The sequence below is a fragment of the Rutidosis leptorrhynchoides genome, chromosome 2 (genome assembly GCF_046630445.1).
Source record: "Rutidosis leptorrhynchoides isolate AG116_Rl617_1_P2 chromosome 2, CSIRO_AGI_Rlap_v1, whole genome shotgun sequence".
Taxonomy (NCBI): Eukaryota; Viridiplantae; Streptophyta; class Magnoliopsida; order Asterales; family Asteraceae; genus Rutidosis; species Rutidosis leptorrhynchoides.
In genome coordinates, this window is record NC_092334.1 from 140,044,274 (window position 1) to 140,063,445 (window position 19,172).

The window sequence follows — 19,172 nt, forward strand, 5'->3', positions numbered from 1 at the left end:
TTTCATTCATACCCAATAGATTTTGATGTAAAAAACTGAAATGAGTCGTTTGCCAACATGGCCATGTGTGCATATTTGGATAATACATATTTATCTTTGTGATGGCCTGGGATCGAAATTAGAGGACTTCGAGTTTTATTACATTTCTGTAGTGTTCTTTCATTTATTCATCTTAATCTTGACTTTGACATATGTATTCAACATTGACTTTTGATGATGTTTATTTTGTTATTTTGTAACTTTATAACCACAATTCTCCATTGTGGTTATGCCTTAAGACTTCATTCCGGTGTTTAGCTATAATATCGTTATTTCATATATAAGTTAAAAAACCAAAAATATTTACGGATTAGTTCCCGTGCAACGCACGGACTCATAAATCTAGTAAATAAATAAATAGGCAGGCAAATGATCCAAACAACAGCTTCATTTAGGTTCAAGTACCAAAACAGAAAATAGTCAAACAATTATATGAAAAGCATATGGTAGATTTGATAGTATTACAACAGAAAAGTTTATGTTGATAATGCAAAAGTTCACACGGATAATACTTTTTTTTTTTTTCAAAAGTTCACACGGATACTAGTCTTGTTTTCATGCCAAGGTCCTTGATAGCACAAATATGCTCCTCTCCCATTGCAGATATCACACTCGCGACCAGTTCCCTACCCATTAGAAATCCATCCTCCATCTGTCAATCACACAATCCGTTAACAAAATTTGAAAAGAAAAAAAAGTTCACAGATAAATAAGTAAATGACATATATTAAATCTTGAAGTTTTAATTACTTCTCCCATGCCACTTCACATAATTATATCTTATGTAAAGATCACTGATAAATAAGTAAATGACATATATTAATCTGATCAAAAAAGTCTGTCATCATAAATAAATGAATGCAAGTAAGTAAATTCACCCAAAAAAAAAAAAAATGATGCATATTCCAACATATTACTTCAATTATGTGTCAAAGATTTCGTCTACATATGTATTTCATAAAGTTCAAGTATAAAACAACAAACAAATACAAAAAAGATTTATTTATTTATTTTAAACTACTACTAAAATAAAATGTTAGAAATGTAAACATGAAGTATACACTGTTGTTTACAATATAGAGAATGAATTTGTATGGCATGACATACCTGTGACATGAGAATACAATTATTTGGGAGCTTTACGTCATTTTTAAGGTAGCCATCTTCAGACAACAAAAACACCTGATGAGATAGTTTAAAATCAAAGTAAGCGTAACATCTATATCTATATCTATACTATCTTATAAAACGCTATTTTGATGACATCATTAAACAATATTTTCCCTTCTTTAAAAAAAAATCAAAAGAAAAATTTTGAGATGGGGTTAGTGATGTCATCAAAAAAAATTAATATATTTATAATTTTATAATTTATAATTATAATTATAATTAAGAAAAATTCACAAACAAATAAACAAAAAAATTGTTTTTAAATTTCAATATACTGTGTGATTTTTAATTTTTAATTACTGCCAAATGCACACTGCTCAAAAATCACGCATCTCTTTTAATTGGCTCTTTTTAGGAACTAGAATTCATCTCCAGCTTGCACCACCGCCCAAAATTTAAACAACCCTAACTCCGTGTTTATTGAATCTTCTTCATCTTACGTAACTAGGTTTTCCATACCATTCTTCTTCTTCTTCTTCTCTATACCAATTGCTGAAGAGAAATAGGAAACGCTCGCGAAAAAGGTATTATGTATCTTCTTTTATTTTCATTCTTTATTTCTTTTTACAATTCACTCACTAGGGTTGTTGGGGTTTGTTATCTCTGTAACTTCATCTTCGTTCCCATTAGCTATTTATGTTTATACGGTGGTATTGTTATGCTCATATGGTGAATGGTTAGATTACAATATGTATTTTATTGAATCAACATATTAATCCTTGATTCTTTCCTATTTTACGCATTCCATTTTCAGGAATCATCATCAACCTATGAGGGAGTGAAACTAGTTTGTATTTGGTAGGTTATGAGCAATTAATTTTAGTTGTTAATGTGCATTGTGATTATAAAGAAAAATGAAGAACGGTTGTTTTCATATTTTGCAGGTTTTAACCCAAGTAGGTATACATATGTATGCAAGTTGTGAATTTTTAAGAGGATTTCAGGTATAGTTAATGACTATATTGATTTTTGTTCATCTTTTATTCTTAAACAGAATCAATATTATTTTTTTGTTCCTTATAGAACATTTTTTATGAACAAACTGAATCGAGTTTTTGAGATATACTATTATTTAGATTATTGAAAAATTAACTTTCAAATTTTAAAATCTGTAGCTTAAGTGATTGCCAAAAAAATTTGCCCAAAAGTTAAGGTTGAACATGATGCTGATATTGTTATTATTGTTATTGTTGATGGTGTTTGTAATGTTGATGATGATCGTTTTGACGATGATGGTGATGATAAGAAGATTTTGCAGATGATAAAGAAGATGAAGATGTTGATGATACTAATGATAATGAAGACGATGATGATGTTTGTGTTGTTGATGATGATGTTCATATTAATGGTGATTCCTGTGATTTTTCTTTTATATCAACTATTCTACAAGCCCGTAAAAGTACTTAAAGTACATTGGTTAGGTTTATGATATTTTACAGAATTAATCTCTGTCTATCATATATTTGACTAACTGTAATGTTTTGAAAAGGATCAAGATGGTCTAATTGGTCGCACTATACCGCTAACCTCTTTTACTTATGTCTGGTGATCTGGTATGCTTTTTGGAGGTGCACAAGGTTCTATATAGTCAGGGCCGGTCCCGAGAATTTGAGTGCCCGGGACGGTGCGAAGCAAAAGGGCCCCAAGACCCGTACAAGGATAATATTTTTTTTTTGGCCCAAGGATAATACAAGCAAAAAGGCCCAAAATTACATGGACTAGTATAAGGAAATTTTTGTTTTTTTGGGCCCCTTAAAAAATTGGGCCCTGGACATATGTCCACCTTGTACCCCCCATTGGGCCGCCCCTTAATATACTTATCTTTATTCACTTGAAACGAGCCTTTTGCATGATTAGATGATATAAAATTTTGCCTTTTGATAAGGTAATGATATCTTGCGAAAATGTTGGTTTAGTTTTATATCTTACTATCTCATGCATATGTTTATGTATTGTGGATTTTGATTTATATTACTTGTGAAATGGTGGTTAAATTTTATGTCAATATAGTTATTTAGGCATAAAGTTGTATTATGAATTATGATAGTGATGCTTATTGTATGAATACGATAATCTATAGGGTGAAATGGGTTGTTTGGCTACAGGGGCTCGATACTCAACTGGTCATGTCCGTTAACCATCATAGGTTTGCGTAGTTACCTTTTTTGTCTAAATCTCAATCTAAATTTTAATTTTTGTAAGATGTTGGTAAAATAAAGACCCATTTTGCTCATAATATTGCAATTGAACATATACATACGTATGAATTTTTTTTTTGATATATGATGCTTTTATTGTTAGCCAAAGTGTTGTGATGGACAATCGAATGTGTTTATTGTGGTTCTGCGTTTTCAAGTTGCGAATGTGTTGTGATGGAATTCGTAGTATCTATTGTTAATGTGGCTAATGTAGTATTGATTTTAGAATGACTAATACTAATATATGTGGATGTGGATTTGAACATGACGAGTTCACTTCTAGCTATCTTAGTTGGCTAATTATACCACTTATATTGTTGCACCATTTTAATAATGATTATTTGTGTTTATGCCTAATTGACAGGTGTTGGGAAATATATAAAATGTTTGTTATGGAAGAACATTGAGTGATTTAAATTGCTTTCAAATCCGAAGTATATATAGCTGAATCTGTAGGGTGATTTGGTTCTGCTTCTGAAGGCTAAAAAAGCGAAATTGGTAAAAGTCGAGTTAGTTGTACAAAATTAGTGACTGACATTCAATCGAAAGTTACAAATGGATCTCGTGTCGTTGGAAAAATGGAAAGATTGATTGGTTAACTTGGGTAACAAACCCTAAGATTTATTATGCAAATCTCCCTATGAAAAAAGGAATCGGTTTGCCTCATGAATGCAAAATGACATAGGACAAATGTGTTGGTCTCCTGAAGCACTTTTGAAGCTGGATCTATACTACACTGTACCTAAAATCGATTAATTATTGTTCATATTCTGAGATTGTAATTTATATTCTCCTCCAGTACATTTCTCAATTTTAATAAAATTTGTTTGCTTTTTTTTTTTTTTTTAAAAAGCGAAATTGGATTTGCATATTTGGATCTTTAACCCAATCTCTTCTGTTATTTAGTTGGGTTATATTGGGTCCAAGTTATCACCTTTTGCAACTGGGTCTGTGGATTTCTCAGCTTCAATTATAAGTTGGGTTGCCAACTGTCACTCCATTTTCCTTTTTATTTCGTGTGTAGCTGTTGTATGTAATGTTGATTGTATAAGTAAGATTTAAGATGTTTTTTTTAAAAGCACACAACTTTATTATTAAACCATAAAAATACCTCACGAGGGGCCATACATGTAGCGACCCCGACAAATCGTCAATTGACGGCGCCGACTACTTAGGTCATGTTGCGAGGTCATAGGTCTTTAACGTGACGTTTGACCAAAGATATGTCGCATTCCTTTCAAAAATAAAGATTGTTTCAAAGTTTACAAGAATTGTTCATCCAAAAGTTACGTTACAAAGTTATAGTTACATGTGAAACCTATGCGACACAGTTTTAAAGAAAGTCAAAAGACGCTCCATGAAATGCATGTATACTCGACATCCAATGCAAGTATCAAATAATGAGCGGGAGCATGTTTCACATAGCGTTCAAAGACCTGAGAAAAACATAGAAATCTGTCAACGAAAACGTTGGTGAAATCATAGGTTTAAGTAAGTAAGTGAGTAAAAGTAAGTCGAATCACAAGATTTGCAACATTGATAAAATAGTAGTACATTCTAAAAGTTAATATTCACGAGCACCCAATTATCAAGGCTTAACATTCCGTCTGTTGAACCCCATTAATAGTGCTAGAACAACACTGTTTCTCGAAAATATATTTCATCTGTGGACGGTAGCGAACCGTCCGAGATGAGGGTTTGTCAAACCCATATGGCCATACAACATAAGTTCACGCCTACACTTACACACTGCAAGAGTAACTAATGATAATAGAATTGAGGATTTTGTTCTAAACTCGTATGTAGAATATTTATTTTCATGTACTTGTGTTCACTTAGTTAAAAGAAGCGTTTATGTTTTCTCATCCCAAAAGTAAGTTCAAAGAGTAAAAAGTGGGACTATGATCTCTGATAATGCTAAAAACGAACATATATTTCATAGCATTATTCCTCAAGAAAGACAAGCTTTTAGTTGCAATTGTTCTATTTACAAGTGATATTCGTTTAAATAATAAAAGGTGAAGACAAAAGACAGATTCGACGAATTGAAGACGCAAACGACCAAAAAGCTCAAAAGAACAAAAGACAATCAAAGAGGTTCCAATTATTGATAAGAAACGTCTCGAAATCGCAAGAGTACAAGATTCAAAACGCAAAGTACAAAATATAAAATTGTACGCAAGGACGTTCGAAAATCCGGAACCGGGACCAGAGTCAACTCTTAACGCTCGACGCAACGGACTAAAAATTACAAGTTAACTATGCATATAAATATAATATAATATATAATTAATTATATTAATTATATATATATTATATATATATTATAAACCGTCGGTAAACAAAGAGCCAAACTCCTCTGAGCTGTAAAAGTAACCTCCGCGACTCGCGGAGTTTGAAGAGGTTTTCACCGCGAGTCGCGGAGCCCCAAAATTCGACTTTTCCTATAAAAGCAACCGAATTCTGATCGCAATTGATAATCTTTTTTTTCTTCCTCATTCATACGTAAAATTTATATTTATATTTATAATTTATATTTTAATTTTAATTATAATTCTAATAATAAGGGTATGTTAGCGATTATTGTAAGGGTGTAAGTCGAAATTCTGTCCGTGTAACGCTACGCTATTTTTAATCATTGTAAGTTATGTTCAACCTTTTTACATTAATGTCTCGTAGCTAAGTTATTATTATGCTTATTTAAAACGAAGTAATCATGATGTTGAGCTAATTACTAAAATTGGGTAATTGGGCTTTGTACCATAATTGGGGTTTGGACAAAAGAACGACACTTGTGGAAATTAGACTATGGGCTATTAATGGGCTTTATATTTGTTTAACTAAATGATAGTTTGTTAATGTTAATATAAAGATTTACAATTGGGCGTCCCTATAAATTACCATATACACTCAATCGGACACGATGGGCGGGGTATTTATATGTACGAATAATCGTTCATTTAACCGGACACGGGAATGGATTAATAGCCACTAGAATAATTAAAACAGGGGTGAAATTACATTCAAGGGTAATTGGTGTAATTGTTAACAAAGTAGTAAAACCTTGGTTTACACGCAGTCGATAACCTGGTGTATTCATTAAACAAAGTATTAAAACCTTCTTACAATTCGAATCCCCAATTTGTTGGAATATTTAACTTCGGGTATAAGAATAATTTGATGAGAACACTCGCACTTTATATTTATGACTGATGGACTGTTATGGACAAAAACCAGACGGACATATTAAATAATCCAGGACAAAGGACAATTAACCCATGGGCATAAAACTAAAATCAACACGTCGAACATCATGATTACGGAAGTTTAAATAAGCATAATTCTTTTATTTCATATTTAATTTCCTTTATTTTATATTTAATTGCACTTCTAATTATCGCACTTTTATTTATTGTTATTTAATCGCACTTTTAATTATCGTACTTTTTAATTATCGCAAGTTTATTTTATCGCACTTTTATTATTCGCAATTTCATTATCGTTATTTACTTTAAGTTTTAATTTAAGTCTTTTATTTATTTAATATTTTACATTATGTTTTAACTGCGACTAAAGTTTTAAAATCGACAAACCGGTCATTAAACGGTAAAAACTCCCCTTTATAATAATAATATTACTTATATATATGTTTGTATTTTTATAAAAGTAAACTAATATAGCGTTGAGCTTTGTTTAAAAAAGATTCCCTGTGGAACGAACCGGACTTACTAAAAACTACACTACTGTACGATTAGGTACACTGCCTATAAGTGTTGTAGCAAGGTTTAAGTATATCCATTCTCTAAATAAATAAATATCTTGTGTAAAATTGTATCGTATTTAATAGTTTTTCCTAGTAAAATATAAACTATTTCGTATATCTTAGCTTTGACATCAAGTATTTTTGGCGCCGCTGCCGGGGACACTCTTAAACGCCGGAAGCGCAACGCTAATATAAAAAAAAAAAAAAAAAAAAAAAAAAAGAAGATTTTTAGTTAACTTTTATTAAAATTCGTTTTTGTAAAAATACGTTTTAATTATTCAAAAAAATAAAAAGAAAAACAAAAATATAAGTATTTTTAAGATTTTGTTAAATATTTAAGTTTTATAAGTTTCTTTATTTTTAGTTTAGTTTATAAAAATATAAGTTTTATTTTAATATCTTTTATATATTTAAAAACAGAAAACAGAAAATAAAAAAATAAATAAAAATAAATAAAAAAAAAACGCGTCGAATATTTAAACCTGTCAGCTGAATTCTGGAACCCCGCGACTCGCGGAGACTTTCTGACAGGCGACAAAAAACCCTAATCGAGCATTAATTACGGGTATTAATTAATTATTATTATTATTTAACCCTAATAATTATTATTATTATTATTAGTTTTATTTTAACTTTTACTTTTTAATTAATTTGTATTTTTAGTTTAATTAATTTATTTAAATTATAAAATTAATAGTTTAATTAAATAAATAATATAAACATAATATTTTTATAGTTTGTCCCTTTTTAATCGTTGTAGCATAACTTTTGTATTTTTAGCTCATATTTAGTTTTAAACTTAGTTTTTACTATAGTTATTTTTACTCCTAGATTTTTAGGCTTTGCCGTAGAATTCCTTAAGTGCTTTTTCTTTAGACTAAGATTTAGGTGCTTTAGAATTTTGCGACGCCTTTTTAAGTTTTAGTTTCTTTTTAAGTTATTTCCATTTGGGATTTAGTTTTTCCTGTAAGCTTTAATATTTTTAGACACCTTTTACTATGTATCAATTATCATTCCAATTAGTAATTTCAATTTGCGATTATAATTTTAAGTTAGTTGTAGTAATAAGGTTAGGTTAGTCAAGTATTTTTAAGTTTTTATAAGTTTCTTTTATTTTTTCGTCACCTTTTATTTTTCAACCATTTTTCGTTTTTCGACCTTTTTCGACGAACTCTTTTTCTCTCTTATTTCTCGCTATTCTAGTTTTTAGGACATAGATTTTTATTCTACTTCTTATCTAAATTTCTTAAAATTACGAAAATTTATTTTAAGTGGTTAAATTGATAGACATCAAAATTTTCTGGTTCGTAGTAATAGTTGGATTTGTACGTGGACCGGGTTATTGGAGCCAAACAGTCCTCAATTATATTGAGACCAAACGAATCCTGCCCCTCTGCTGCATCTTTTGGCTATTCGAAACGTGGGCAAAATCAGAAAAGTCTATTGATTGGATAACTTATTATAATTTTTCTTTCCTTTTTAAAACTAATAGGATATTCAGTGAATGCACCGAGCAAGACGTTCATCACCTTTTGTACGTTCATCACCTGTAACTAGATCAAGACATTTAGAATCGTCATCCAGTCGACCAAGTACTTCAGTTCAAATTTCCGATAATCCATTTTTTGAACCCAACATCACAATTGAGAATCCGGAAAATATTCAGGAACGGTTCGTAGATCCTGAACCATTAAACTTTCCTCCGGAGCCACCAATTATTCAAACAGAGATTGTTGAGGAACGAACCATTAAATCAGAATCATCTAGTGATACCGATTCAACAAATTCAATTATGGAGAATCTGGAACCTTTAAGTATGGAAGACCGAATGAGAGCTAAACGCACTGGCCAAGGTCACGCAATTACTCATCCAGACATTAATGCGCCAGATTATGAAATCAAAGGACAAATTCTACACATGGTGACTAATCAATGCCAATTTAGTGGTGCGCCGAAGGAAGATCCAAATGAACATCTACGTACCTTTAATAGGATCTGCACACTATTTAAAATCCGAGAAGTGGAGGATGAACAGATATATCTCATGTTATTTCCCTGGACTTTAAAGGGAGAAGCCAAAGATTGGTTGGAATCGTTACCTGAAGGGGCGATCGATACATGGGACGTTTTAGTTGACAAATTTCTTAAACAATTCTTTCCTGCATCTAAAGCCGTAAGACTTCAAGCAGAAATTGTTACGTTTACACAGAAACCAAATGAAACTCTATATGAGACGTGGACTAGATATGGAAAGTTGTTAAGAGGATGTCCGCAACATGGTTTAGACACCTGTCAAATAGTACAAATATTCTACCAAGGATGCGACATCACTACAAGAAAAGACATAGATATAGCAGCTGGTGGTTCTATTATGAAGAAAACCGAAACTGATGCTTACAAAATTATTGATAATACTGCTTCCCACTCACATGAGTGGCACCAAGAAAAAGATATCATTAGATCATCTAAAGCAGCTAGAGCCGATTCTAGCCATGACTTAGATTCCATTTCCGCAAAGATAGATGCTGTGGAGAGACGAATGGAAAAGATGACTAAGGATATTCACTCAATACGAATTAGTTGTGAGCAGTGTGGAGGACCACATTTGACAAAAGATTGTCTCAGTATTGAATTAACAATGGAACAAAGAGAGAATATTTCATACATAAACCAAAGGCCTGGAAATAATTATCAGAATAATTATCAACCGCCAAGACCGATTTACAATCAAAACTAAAATTATAACCGAAATATTCCATACAACAACCAACAAGGTCCTAGCAATCAACAAGTATCCAATAATACTTACAATCAGCAAAGACCAAATTTTCAAAACAAACCACCACAACAAACCGATGATAAAAATCCGAATTTAGAAGATATGATGACGAAGCTAGTTGAAACTCAAACACAGTTTTTCACATCTCAGAAACAAACCAATGAACAAAATGCTCAAGCACTTAGAAATCAACAAGCTTCTATTCAAAATCTGGAACAAGAAGTAAGTAACCTAGCAAGATTAATAGGTGAAAGAAAACCGGGAAGTCTACCGAGCGATACAAACGCTAACCCCCGAAATGAAACAGCTAAAGCCATTACCACAAGAAGTGGTACAACACTTAAACCACCTGAAATACCTGTAACTTCTGATGAAGCCATTCCTACTCCACAAGAACCACAACCTGATCAAGATAAGGAAAAAGAACCGGTAGTTGAAAAGGTTAATGAAGATAACACAGTTAAGGATAAACCTTATGTTAAACCATACCAACCACCACTTCCTTACCCGAGTAAAATGAAGAAAGAAAAACTTGAAGCCGAGCAATCCAAATTCTTGGATATGTTTAAACAGATAAATGTAAATCTTCCTTTCATTGATGTGATTTCAGGAATGCCAAGATATGCTAAATTCTTGAAAGATCTAATCTCAAATAGAAAGAAAATGGAAGAACTCTCGCCTGTTACTATGAATGCTAATTGTTCAGCAGTGCTGTTGAATAAAATACCAGAAAAACTATCTGATCCAGGAAGTTTCACAATTCCATGTTTTCTGGGTAGTCTTAGTTCAATAGAAGCATTGGCAGACTTAGGTGCTAGTATAAATCTAATGCCGTATTCACTATACGCTAAACTAGACCTTGGAGAATTGAAACCAACAAGAATAAGCATACAACTAGCCGATAGATCAATAAAATATCCTAGAGGGATAATGGAGAACATGCTAGTTAAAGTTGGTACTTTAGTATTTCCAGTAGATTTTGTTGTTTTGGACATGGAAGAAGATTCTCAAGTTCCTCTCATATTAGGAAGACCATTCTTAAACACGGCTAAAGCAATGATAGACGTGTTCGGTAAGAAACTGACCCTAAGTATAGAGGATGAGAGTGTTACCTTTTCAGTTGATAGAGCAATGCAACAACCACAATCTGCAGATGATACATGTTATTATATTCAAACTATAGATGCACGTGCAGAATTATTAGAAGAATTTCCAGAATTACAAGGAACAGGAGAATGTTCTTTAGGAGAAGGTAATGAACCAATTGATGAAGCTGAAATGTTAGCTACACTTATAGCTAATGGATATGAACCAACAACAGAAGAAATTCAAATGCTAAAAGAAGAAGACAGATATCGATACAAATCATCGATAGAAGAACCTCCGAAATTAGAGTTAAAGCCACTTCCAAACCATTTGGAATACGCTTATTTACATGGTGAATCTGAATTACCTGTAATAATATCGTCTTCTCTTACTGAAAATGAGAAATCACAACTCATTTCTGTGTTGAAAGCTCATAAACCAGCCATTGCATGGAAGATTCATGATATTAAAGGAATAAGTCCTTCGTATTGCACACATAAAATCCTTATGGAAGAAGGTCATAAAACGTATGTGCAACGCCAACGAAGACTAAATCCTAATATGCAAGATGTAGTTAAGAAAGAGATTATCAAACTGCTAGATGCAGGTTTAATTTATCCAATCTCTGATAGTCCATGGGTAAGCCCAGTTCAATGCGTGCCTAAGAAGGGTGGCATGACTGTCATTACAAATGAGAAAAATGAGCTTATTCCTACTAGGACTGTAACAGGATGGCGTGTATGTATTGATTATAGAAAATTAAATGACGCCACCAGAAAAGATCACTTTCCCTTACCTTTCATAGATCAAATGTTGGAAAGATTAGCCGGAAATAGTTACTATTGTTTTCTAGATGGATTTTCCGGATATTTTCAAATTCCAATAGCACCCGAGGATCAAGAGAAAACCACATTCACGTGCCCTTATGGTACTTTTGCTTACAAACGCATGCCATTTGGACTTTGTAACGCCCCTGCAACCTTTCAAAGGTGTATGATGGCGATTTTTCACGACATGATAGAAGAATGCATGGAAGTATTCATGGATGACTTTTCAGTCTTCGGTGATACATTTAAATCATGTCTAGTTAATCTGGAACGAATGCTAATTAGATGCGAACAATCAAATCTAGTACTTAATTGGGAGAAATGCCATTTCATGGTCAAAGAAGGCATCGTTCTTGGACATAAAATTTCAAAAGAAGGAATTGAAGTGGATAGAGCTAAAGTAGATGTAATTGCTAAACTTCCACATCCCACAAATGTTAGAGGAGTTAGGAGTTTTCTAGGGCATGCCGGTTTTTACCGACGTTTCATAAAAGATTTTTCTAAAATTGCCACTCCTATGAATAAACTCCTAGAAAAGGATGCGCCATTCATCTTTTCAGATGAATGTATCAAATCTTTTAATATTCTTAAAGAAAAACTCACTAATGCACCGATCATGATAACACCAAATTGGAATCTACCATTTGAACTAATGTGCGATGCAAGTGATTTTGCAATGGGAGCCGTTTTAGGACAAAGGATTGAAAAACGATTTCAACCTATATATTATGCTAGTAAGACATTACAAGGAGCACAAACGAACTATACAACTACTGAAAAAGAACTCCTTGCTATTGTCTTTGCTTTTGACAAATTTCGATCATATCTCGTTCTAGCAAAAACGGTGGTCTATACCGACCATTCTGCTCTTAGATACCTATTTTCAAAACAAGATGCTAAACCAAGATTAATCCGTTGGATCTTACTCTTACAAGAGTTTGATATTGAAATCCGAGATAAAAGAGGAGCAGAAAATCTCGCCGCTGATCATCTTTCTCGTCTTGAAAATCCCGAATTAGAAGTTCTAAATGAATCAGCCATACAAGACAACTTTCCTGATGAATATCTATTGAAGATAGATTATAAAGAAATCCCATGGTTTGCAGACTATGCAAACTACTTAGTTTGTGGATTCCTTGAAAAAGGATTATCGTACCAAAGACGAAAGAAATTCTTCAGTGATATAAAACACTATTTCTGGGAAGATCCACACCTGTTTAAAAGTTGTCCCGATGGAATAATACGCCGATGTGTATTTGGAGATGAAGCTAGTAAAATTTTAAACCATTGTCACACAGGACCAACAGGAGGGCATTATGGGCCTCAACTAACAGCAAGAAAAGTTTATGAAGCTGGATTCTATTGGCCTACAATTTACAAAGACGCACACTTTCTTTGCAAATCCTGTGATGCATGTCAAAGGGCCGGAAAAATAAGTCAACGTGATGAAATGCCAGAAAATGTCATCCAAGTATGTGAAGTATTTGACATTTGGGGTATTGACTTTATGGGTCCATTTCCAAAATCTCTTAATAATCTATATATACTCGTAGCCATTGATTATGTATCTAAATGGGCGGAAGCACAAGCTCTCCCAACTAACGATGCACGAGTTGTAGTCAACTTTTTAAAACGTCTTTTTGCAAGGTTTGGAACACCGAAAGCTTTAACAAGTGATCGGGGTACTCATTTCTGTAATAATCAACTTGAGAAAGTTCTTAAAAGATATGGAGTAACTCATAAAATCTCCACCGCATATCATCCACAAACAAGTGGACAAGTTGAAAATACCAACCGAGCTTTAAAACGTATTCTAGAGAAAATCGTAGGATCAAATCCGAAGGAATGGTCCATTAAATTGGAGGATGCACTCTGGGCTTTTAGAACAGCCTACAAAACTCCAATTGGAACCACACCTTTTAGACTTGTTTATGGAAAAGCATGTCATCTTCCAGTAGAAATTGAACACAAAGCATTTTGGGCTTTGAAGACATGTAATCTTGATTTACATGAAGCCGGACGTTTACGATTAAGTCAACTAAATGAATTAGAAGAATTAAGACATGAAGCATACGAAAATTCGTTAATCTATAAAGAAAGAACGAAGAAATGGCATGATAAAAGAATCAAAAGTTCAAAAGAATTTAAAGAAGGAGACAGAGTTCTTCTTTTCAATTCACGATTCAAGCTATTTCCTGGAAAATTGAAATCAAGATGGTCTGGACCATTCATAGTCAAAAGAGTTTTCCCATACGGAACGATAGAATTAATAAATTCAAATGGGATTGAATTTAAAGTTAATGGTCACAGAGTTAAACATTACATACATGGTCCGATGGAAGTCGACAACGAAGTTAATCACAATTTCGACACCACAGCTAACTAAGTGTGGGGAGAATCAAGTCTTTAAAGGATAATATGTATTTCTGTTAGAGTTAGAATGTCTGTTTTCGTGTAGTTCTCGAAAATGGAACCCGAATGGTCTTTCCCTAGCAGACCCTAAAGAACTAGTCTTCTCCCCCCATTCTGAATTTTTATTTTTTTTAGGTTTTTACAAAATGAAGACTGCCTGTGAACTAAACCATGGTCTAATGCTACACGCTTTGATCACTAAACGTAATAATGACATACTCCCGAGTGAAATAGTATCAGTAATCAGAGAAAGAATGGACGGAGTTAGAAAAGAATCCAGATGCGAAGATAATAAGTTACAATTTGGTAAAGGAAAATCAAAATCCGCAGCGAAAAGAAGAGCACGACACTTAGAAAGATGTCACAAATGCGGAAAATGGTCACATGGAGGTAAATGTTCAAATAATCAAACCTATTCAAATACCGAATTTGTTACTTTATGCAGAGACGGACCGTTCATATGTTTAGAAGAAAAGACACTGAATGCTCGAGGTTACGCCTATGTAGCCATGGAAAACCAATTAAACCGACTATCTTATGAATGGGATAGATCATATAACTAAGAAATCTATTTCACAGGTATGTCTGTACAATTTTTATTTTTATTTTTATTTTTAACCTTTTGATAATAAACGCTAATTTGTTCGCTAAAAAGTATTAAATTGGTATTAAATAAAATTAGGTTTGGCGACCGAAATTATTGATATCATTCAAAAATTTATTACATCACTGCGAAATTTAACGTTTATTCTTAAGGTATAAATATCTTTAAACAATCAACCCAAAATATTTCAAAAATTCGTCATGAGTTAAATTAGGTCTTGGAACCGAAATTACTTTACCGAAAAGAGGGGCGCATATTTTTGATAATATTTGATTGATTAAAGTGGGATAAAAAGACAAAAAGATTTTTAATTTTATTTTTACCATTTTTTTTTTAAAAAAATTAATATTTGAACCCTTTATAAATATTGTAAACTTTGTAAAATCAATATTTTTAAAATTGTAAATATTTGAAAAAAATTAATATAAGTTTGGTGTGAATTTATAATATGAATTTTTAAATTAATATTGGTGTGAACTTTTAATTTTTAAAATATGAATTTTTAATTTTATGCATTTCAAATTTTAAGTTTGGTGTGAATTTTTAATTTTTAATTATTAATTTTGAATTTTATATTTAAGTTGTGTGAATTTAAAAACAAAAATTTACTTTATCTCATTAAGTTAAGAATATGATTTTTAAAATTCATCGTAAGTTGAAGACTAGGTCTTTGAACCGAAATTGCTTTACTCAAGGGAGGGACGAGAACTTTTAATATCATTATTTTTAATCTTATTGAATTAAAGTATGCCAAAAACATTAAAAAACCCAAAAAATTCTTAGCTTTTAAAACAATCGCTACAAAAAGACAAATTTTAAAATTTTGTCGAGGGACGGACTAGGACATCGATCCGAAACGACCTCGTCCTAAATAACAAGGGAAACAAAATTTTAAAATTAAGTACTTAATTGTTTTAATAAGTTAATGATTATAAAAAAAAATAAAAAAATAAAAAAAAATACCAAACTCCGCGACTCGCGGAGTTTGGAGGGTTAATCTCCGCGACTCGCGGAGGGACCAATTTACAGAAAAAAAATAAAACGTAAAAACACAGATCAGTGCACCACACAACTCAAACAACAGCAAAAAACACAGCGAATTCTGCACGCGAAAAACCCGAAAAACACCCCCAAAAATCCCAATTTTTAACCGTTAATCACCAAATTTTTTGCTAAAATCATGTTGAGAAGGATGCTATCTAAGAATTACTCAAGAAAAACGGTAAATTTCTACACCTAAACACCATTTAATTCGAAATTTGATGTTCTTGAGCAATTTTTTTCCCCAATTTGATTTTGATGCTTTTTAGTGTAATTAGGCTTAAATTGTTTATGTATTATGCTTGTATAACCTAGATTGATGCTGTTTAACATGATTAGAAGCCTTAAACTTCAAATTTTGAATAATCTAGGGTTTGTGTTCTTGAGCAAATTTGGGGCTTTTTGATATAAACAGGTTATGGCCGATTTTTGTCATGAATTGTTGCTAAATTGAGTAGTGTAACATGTCTAGGTAGTTAAATGATCCAAACTTTGAGCCTAAACATGATTTTGAGAATTAAAGTGGACTTTTTCAAGTCTAAAATTCATGAACTTGATTTTTGAAAGATAATGCCATTTGAGACTTGTTTAATTGCTAGTAATGATTATTTTGACATGTTATTTGAGTTGAATGCTTATGAACTTGGCGAACATTTTCGTATATGCTTATTTGAAAAAGTGTAGATTTGATAAAAATGTGAAAATGAGCTTAAGTTTGATATAAATTGATAATGTCATTGTAATTATTTTGATTGATGATTTTGCTGACACTAATGCATATTTGGATGCACAAAAATTGTGTTTGATGTGTTTTGCAGAATGAAAGGGGTGAATCTTCATCCCAAGCCCGCAATGCTCCTGCTGAGAATTTGGAACAACAGGAGGTGGATAACTACTACAAGCAGGATATACCTCATCCAGTCATGACCTTTTCCGATATGCACTTGGAAGAGTTGCACCCGAACCTGAGATTTGACAGACTTTGGATAGATTATCCAAAATATCAAAGGGGTTTGCATACTCTTCATTCTAAGGTTGTTGAGGTACCAAGGGTCATAGAATGGGGACCCTTAGAAGCTGTAGAATTGGCCGGGCCAATTAGGGAATTACTTGTACAGAGGTATGGTAATTCTTCTTTTAATGACTGGGTACATTTATTCACCATACGTAGACCTGTATATAAAGTATGGTGTGAAGAATTGTTATGTAGTATAGAGTTGAATGATCGGGTAGCTAGTTTAACCGATCGTTCTTTTATTAGATTTTTGTTAGGCGGTTCGATGCGCCACATGTCTTTACTGGACATGGCTCAGGCTTTACGTATATATACGCCTGAGGAGTTAGCGTCTGCCGATTGTAGAGGATTGATACTAAACGGTAAAAAGATAGATGAAAATTTTGATACACACGGTGTGTGGAGTCAAATGACAAGCCATCACCGTTTCAAAGGGGGAAATTACTCTTATTTGGATATAGATAGAGCCGAATTAAGAGTGACACATAGGTATTTAGCTAATTCGATTACACAAAGGGGTAAGAACAAGGAAAAAGTAAATGAACAGGATTTGTTTTACCATATGTGTATTCGAGACCCACAAAGCGCTGTAAGTATACCATATTGTGTGGGTTATTATTTATCAGCTATGGTTCGGGGGATGCGACCACATAGCATAATAGGAGGTGGTATTTTTATTACTTTGATTGGTGAATATCTCGGTGTGGATATAAGTCGGGGGGGATTATTAGTAGAAGAACCGGAACCCCGCGATACTATAGGTTTAAATGTATACCATGGTGCGAAAGTTTTGAAGAGGCGAAATAACGCCGCAGTACGATACCATGGTAGACATCCACAGGTGGAGAGAAACCAGCAGCAAGGTAATGTAGGAGGGGGGAATGAGATGCAAGAAATGCATAGGTTTATAGCTTCTCAGGAATACGAAAATGCTAGACAGAGAGCATTTGAAGATTGGCAAGTTCATCAGAACCAAATCATAGCTCATTGCCAACATATAGGTAGAAACTATATTCCTACACCGAAACCCATCTTCCCTCCCTGGTCTATAGAGATGCAGCCACCGTATCCTACGTATGACCCTGCCGAAGCATTCTATAGCACCTATGGTTATGCCTGGAACCCCTATTGGTACCAATATCATCCTTAGTATACTTATTATTTTTTTTTAATTTTTTATTTTGTAATTTGTAATTATTGATACGTTTAATACTTTTGTTAATATTGTAATCATTTTTATAATTGTCTAACTTTTATTCTTAGATTTTAATAATTTTTGAATGTGGGGTAATATACCAAACTTCAAAAATATGTATATATATTTGCAGTTTATCTTATGTACACAACAGGGTAAAACAACGCATTTTCAAAGACTGGCATTAAGTTCAGCAAAAGCAACTAATTTTGACGACAAGATGCAAAATATATGTGAAATAACAACAAGACGGAATGAACAAATGATGTGCACCATTTATCATTCAGCAAACAAACGCCAATATATTTGGAAACTTTGGTAAAATTTAATCATTTTCACACAAATCACCCTCAATAATTTAAATTGTTACTGATTTCTTGCAAATGAGGGCATTGCAAGATCTTAAGTGTGGGAAGGGGTTAAATTCTTTCGGATTTTAAAATTTTTTACTTTATACACTTGGTTACCATTAAAAATACTAGTAAAGCAGTAGTTGTATTAGAATCTAGTGCTCTCTGATAAAAAAGAACAGCCCTAGTCTTATATACTGACTACCCAATTCTAGAAAAAATTTTCAAAATTTTCAATTAAATGAATTCAAAATCATGTTTATACATATTTATGAACGATAAAACTAGGTTTTAACACCGAAATTATTGTTACCTCGAAAAGGACATAAATTAAGAAACAAACTAAAATGTTAAAATTCATTTAAAATGGAATAGAGGACGATAAAAAGGAAAATAAAAGCCAAGTGTGGGAAAATTTACCAAGTTATCTTAAACATATGTCACATATATCTGTAACAAATAACTGAAAATACTTTTGCTTTGGACTAAACTAAACTGTTTTTACCCGATGAAAGAAAAGAAGAGATGGATCTACATGATGAATCAATTCCATCATTAAAAGGAAGTAAAGTCTTCCGAAAAAGACACGCGCTTCTTGATTTAGGTCATGAAGTTGTCGTCCAGACCAGCTGTAGGTTGACGAAAAATCTAGAAAAGTCATCACTAAAATCAGCAGGAAATCCACGGACCTCA

General features: G+C 32.6%; 1 protein-coding gene across 1 annotated transcript in view; it reads right to left on the bottom strand.

Annotated features, from left to right (window-relative positions):
• Positions 1-571: 571 nt before the first annotated feature.
• The window catches only part of LOC139888302 (eukaryotic translation initiation factor 5A-like), a 35,274-nt gene continuing 16,673 nt past the window's right edge, over positions 572-19,172 (bottom strand). Inside the window, exons 2-3 of the mRNA XM_071871319.1 lie at positions 1,147-1,221; positions 572-691 (exon numbers count right to left, since the gene is read on the bottom strand). Of these exons, the coding sequence (XP_071727420.1) occupies positions 572-691; positions 1,147-1,221 (195 nt within the window). The remainder of the gene's footprint in view (positions 692-1,146; positions 1,222-19,172) is intronic.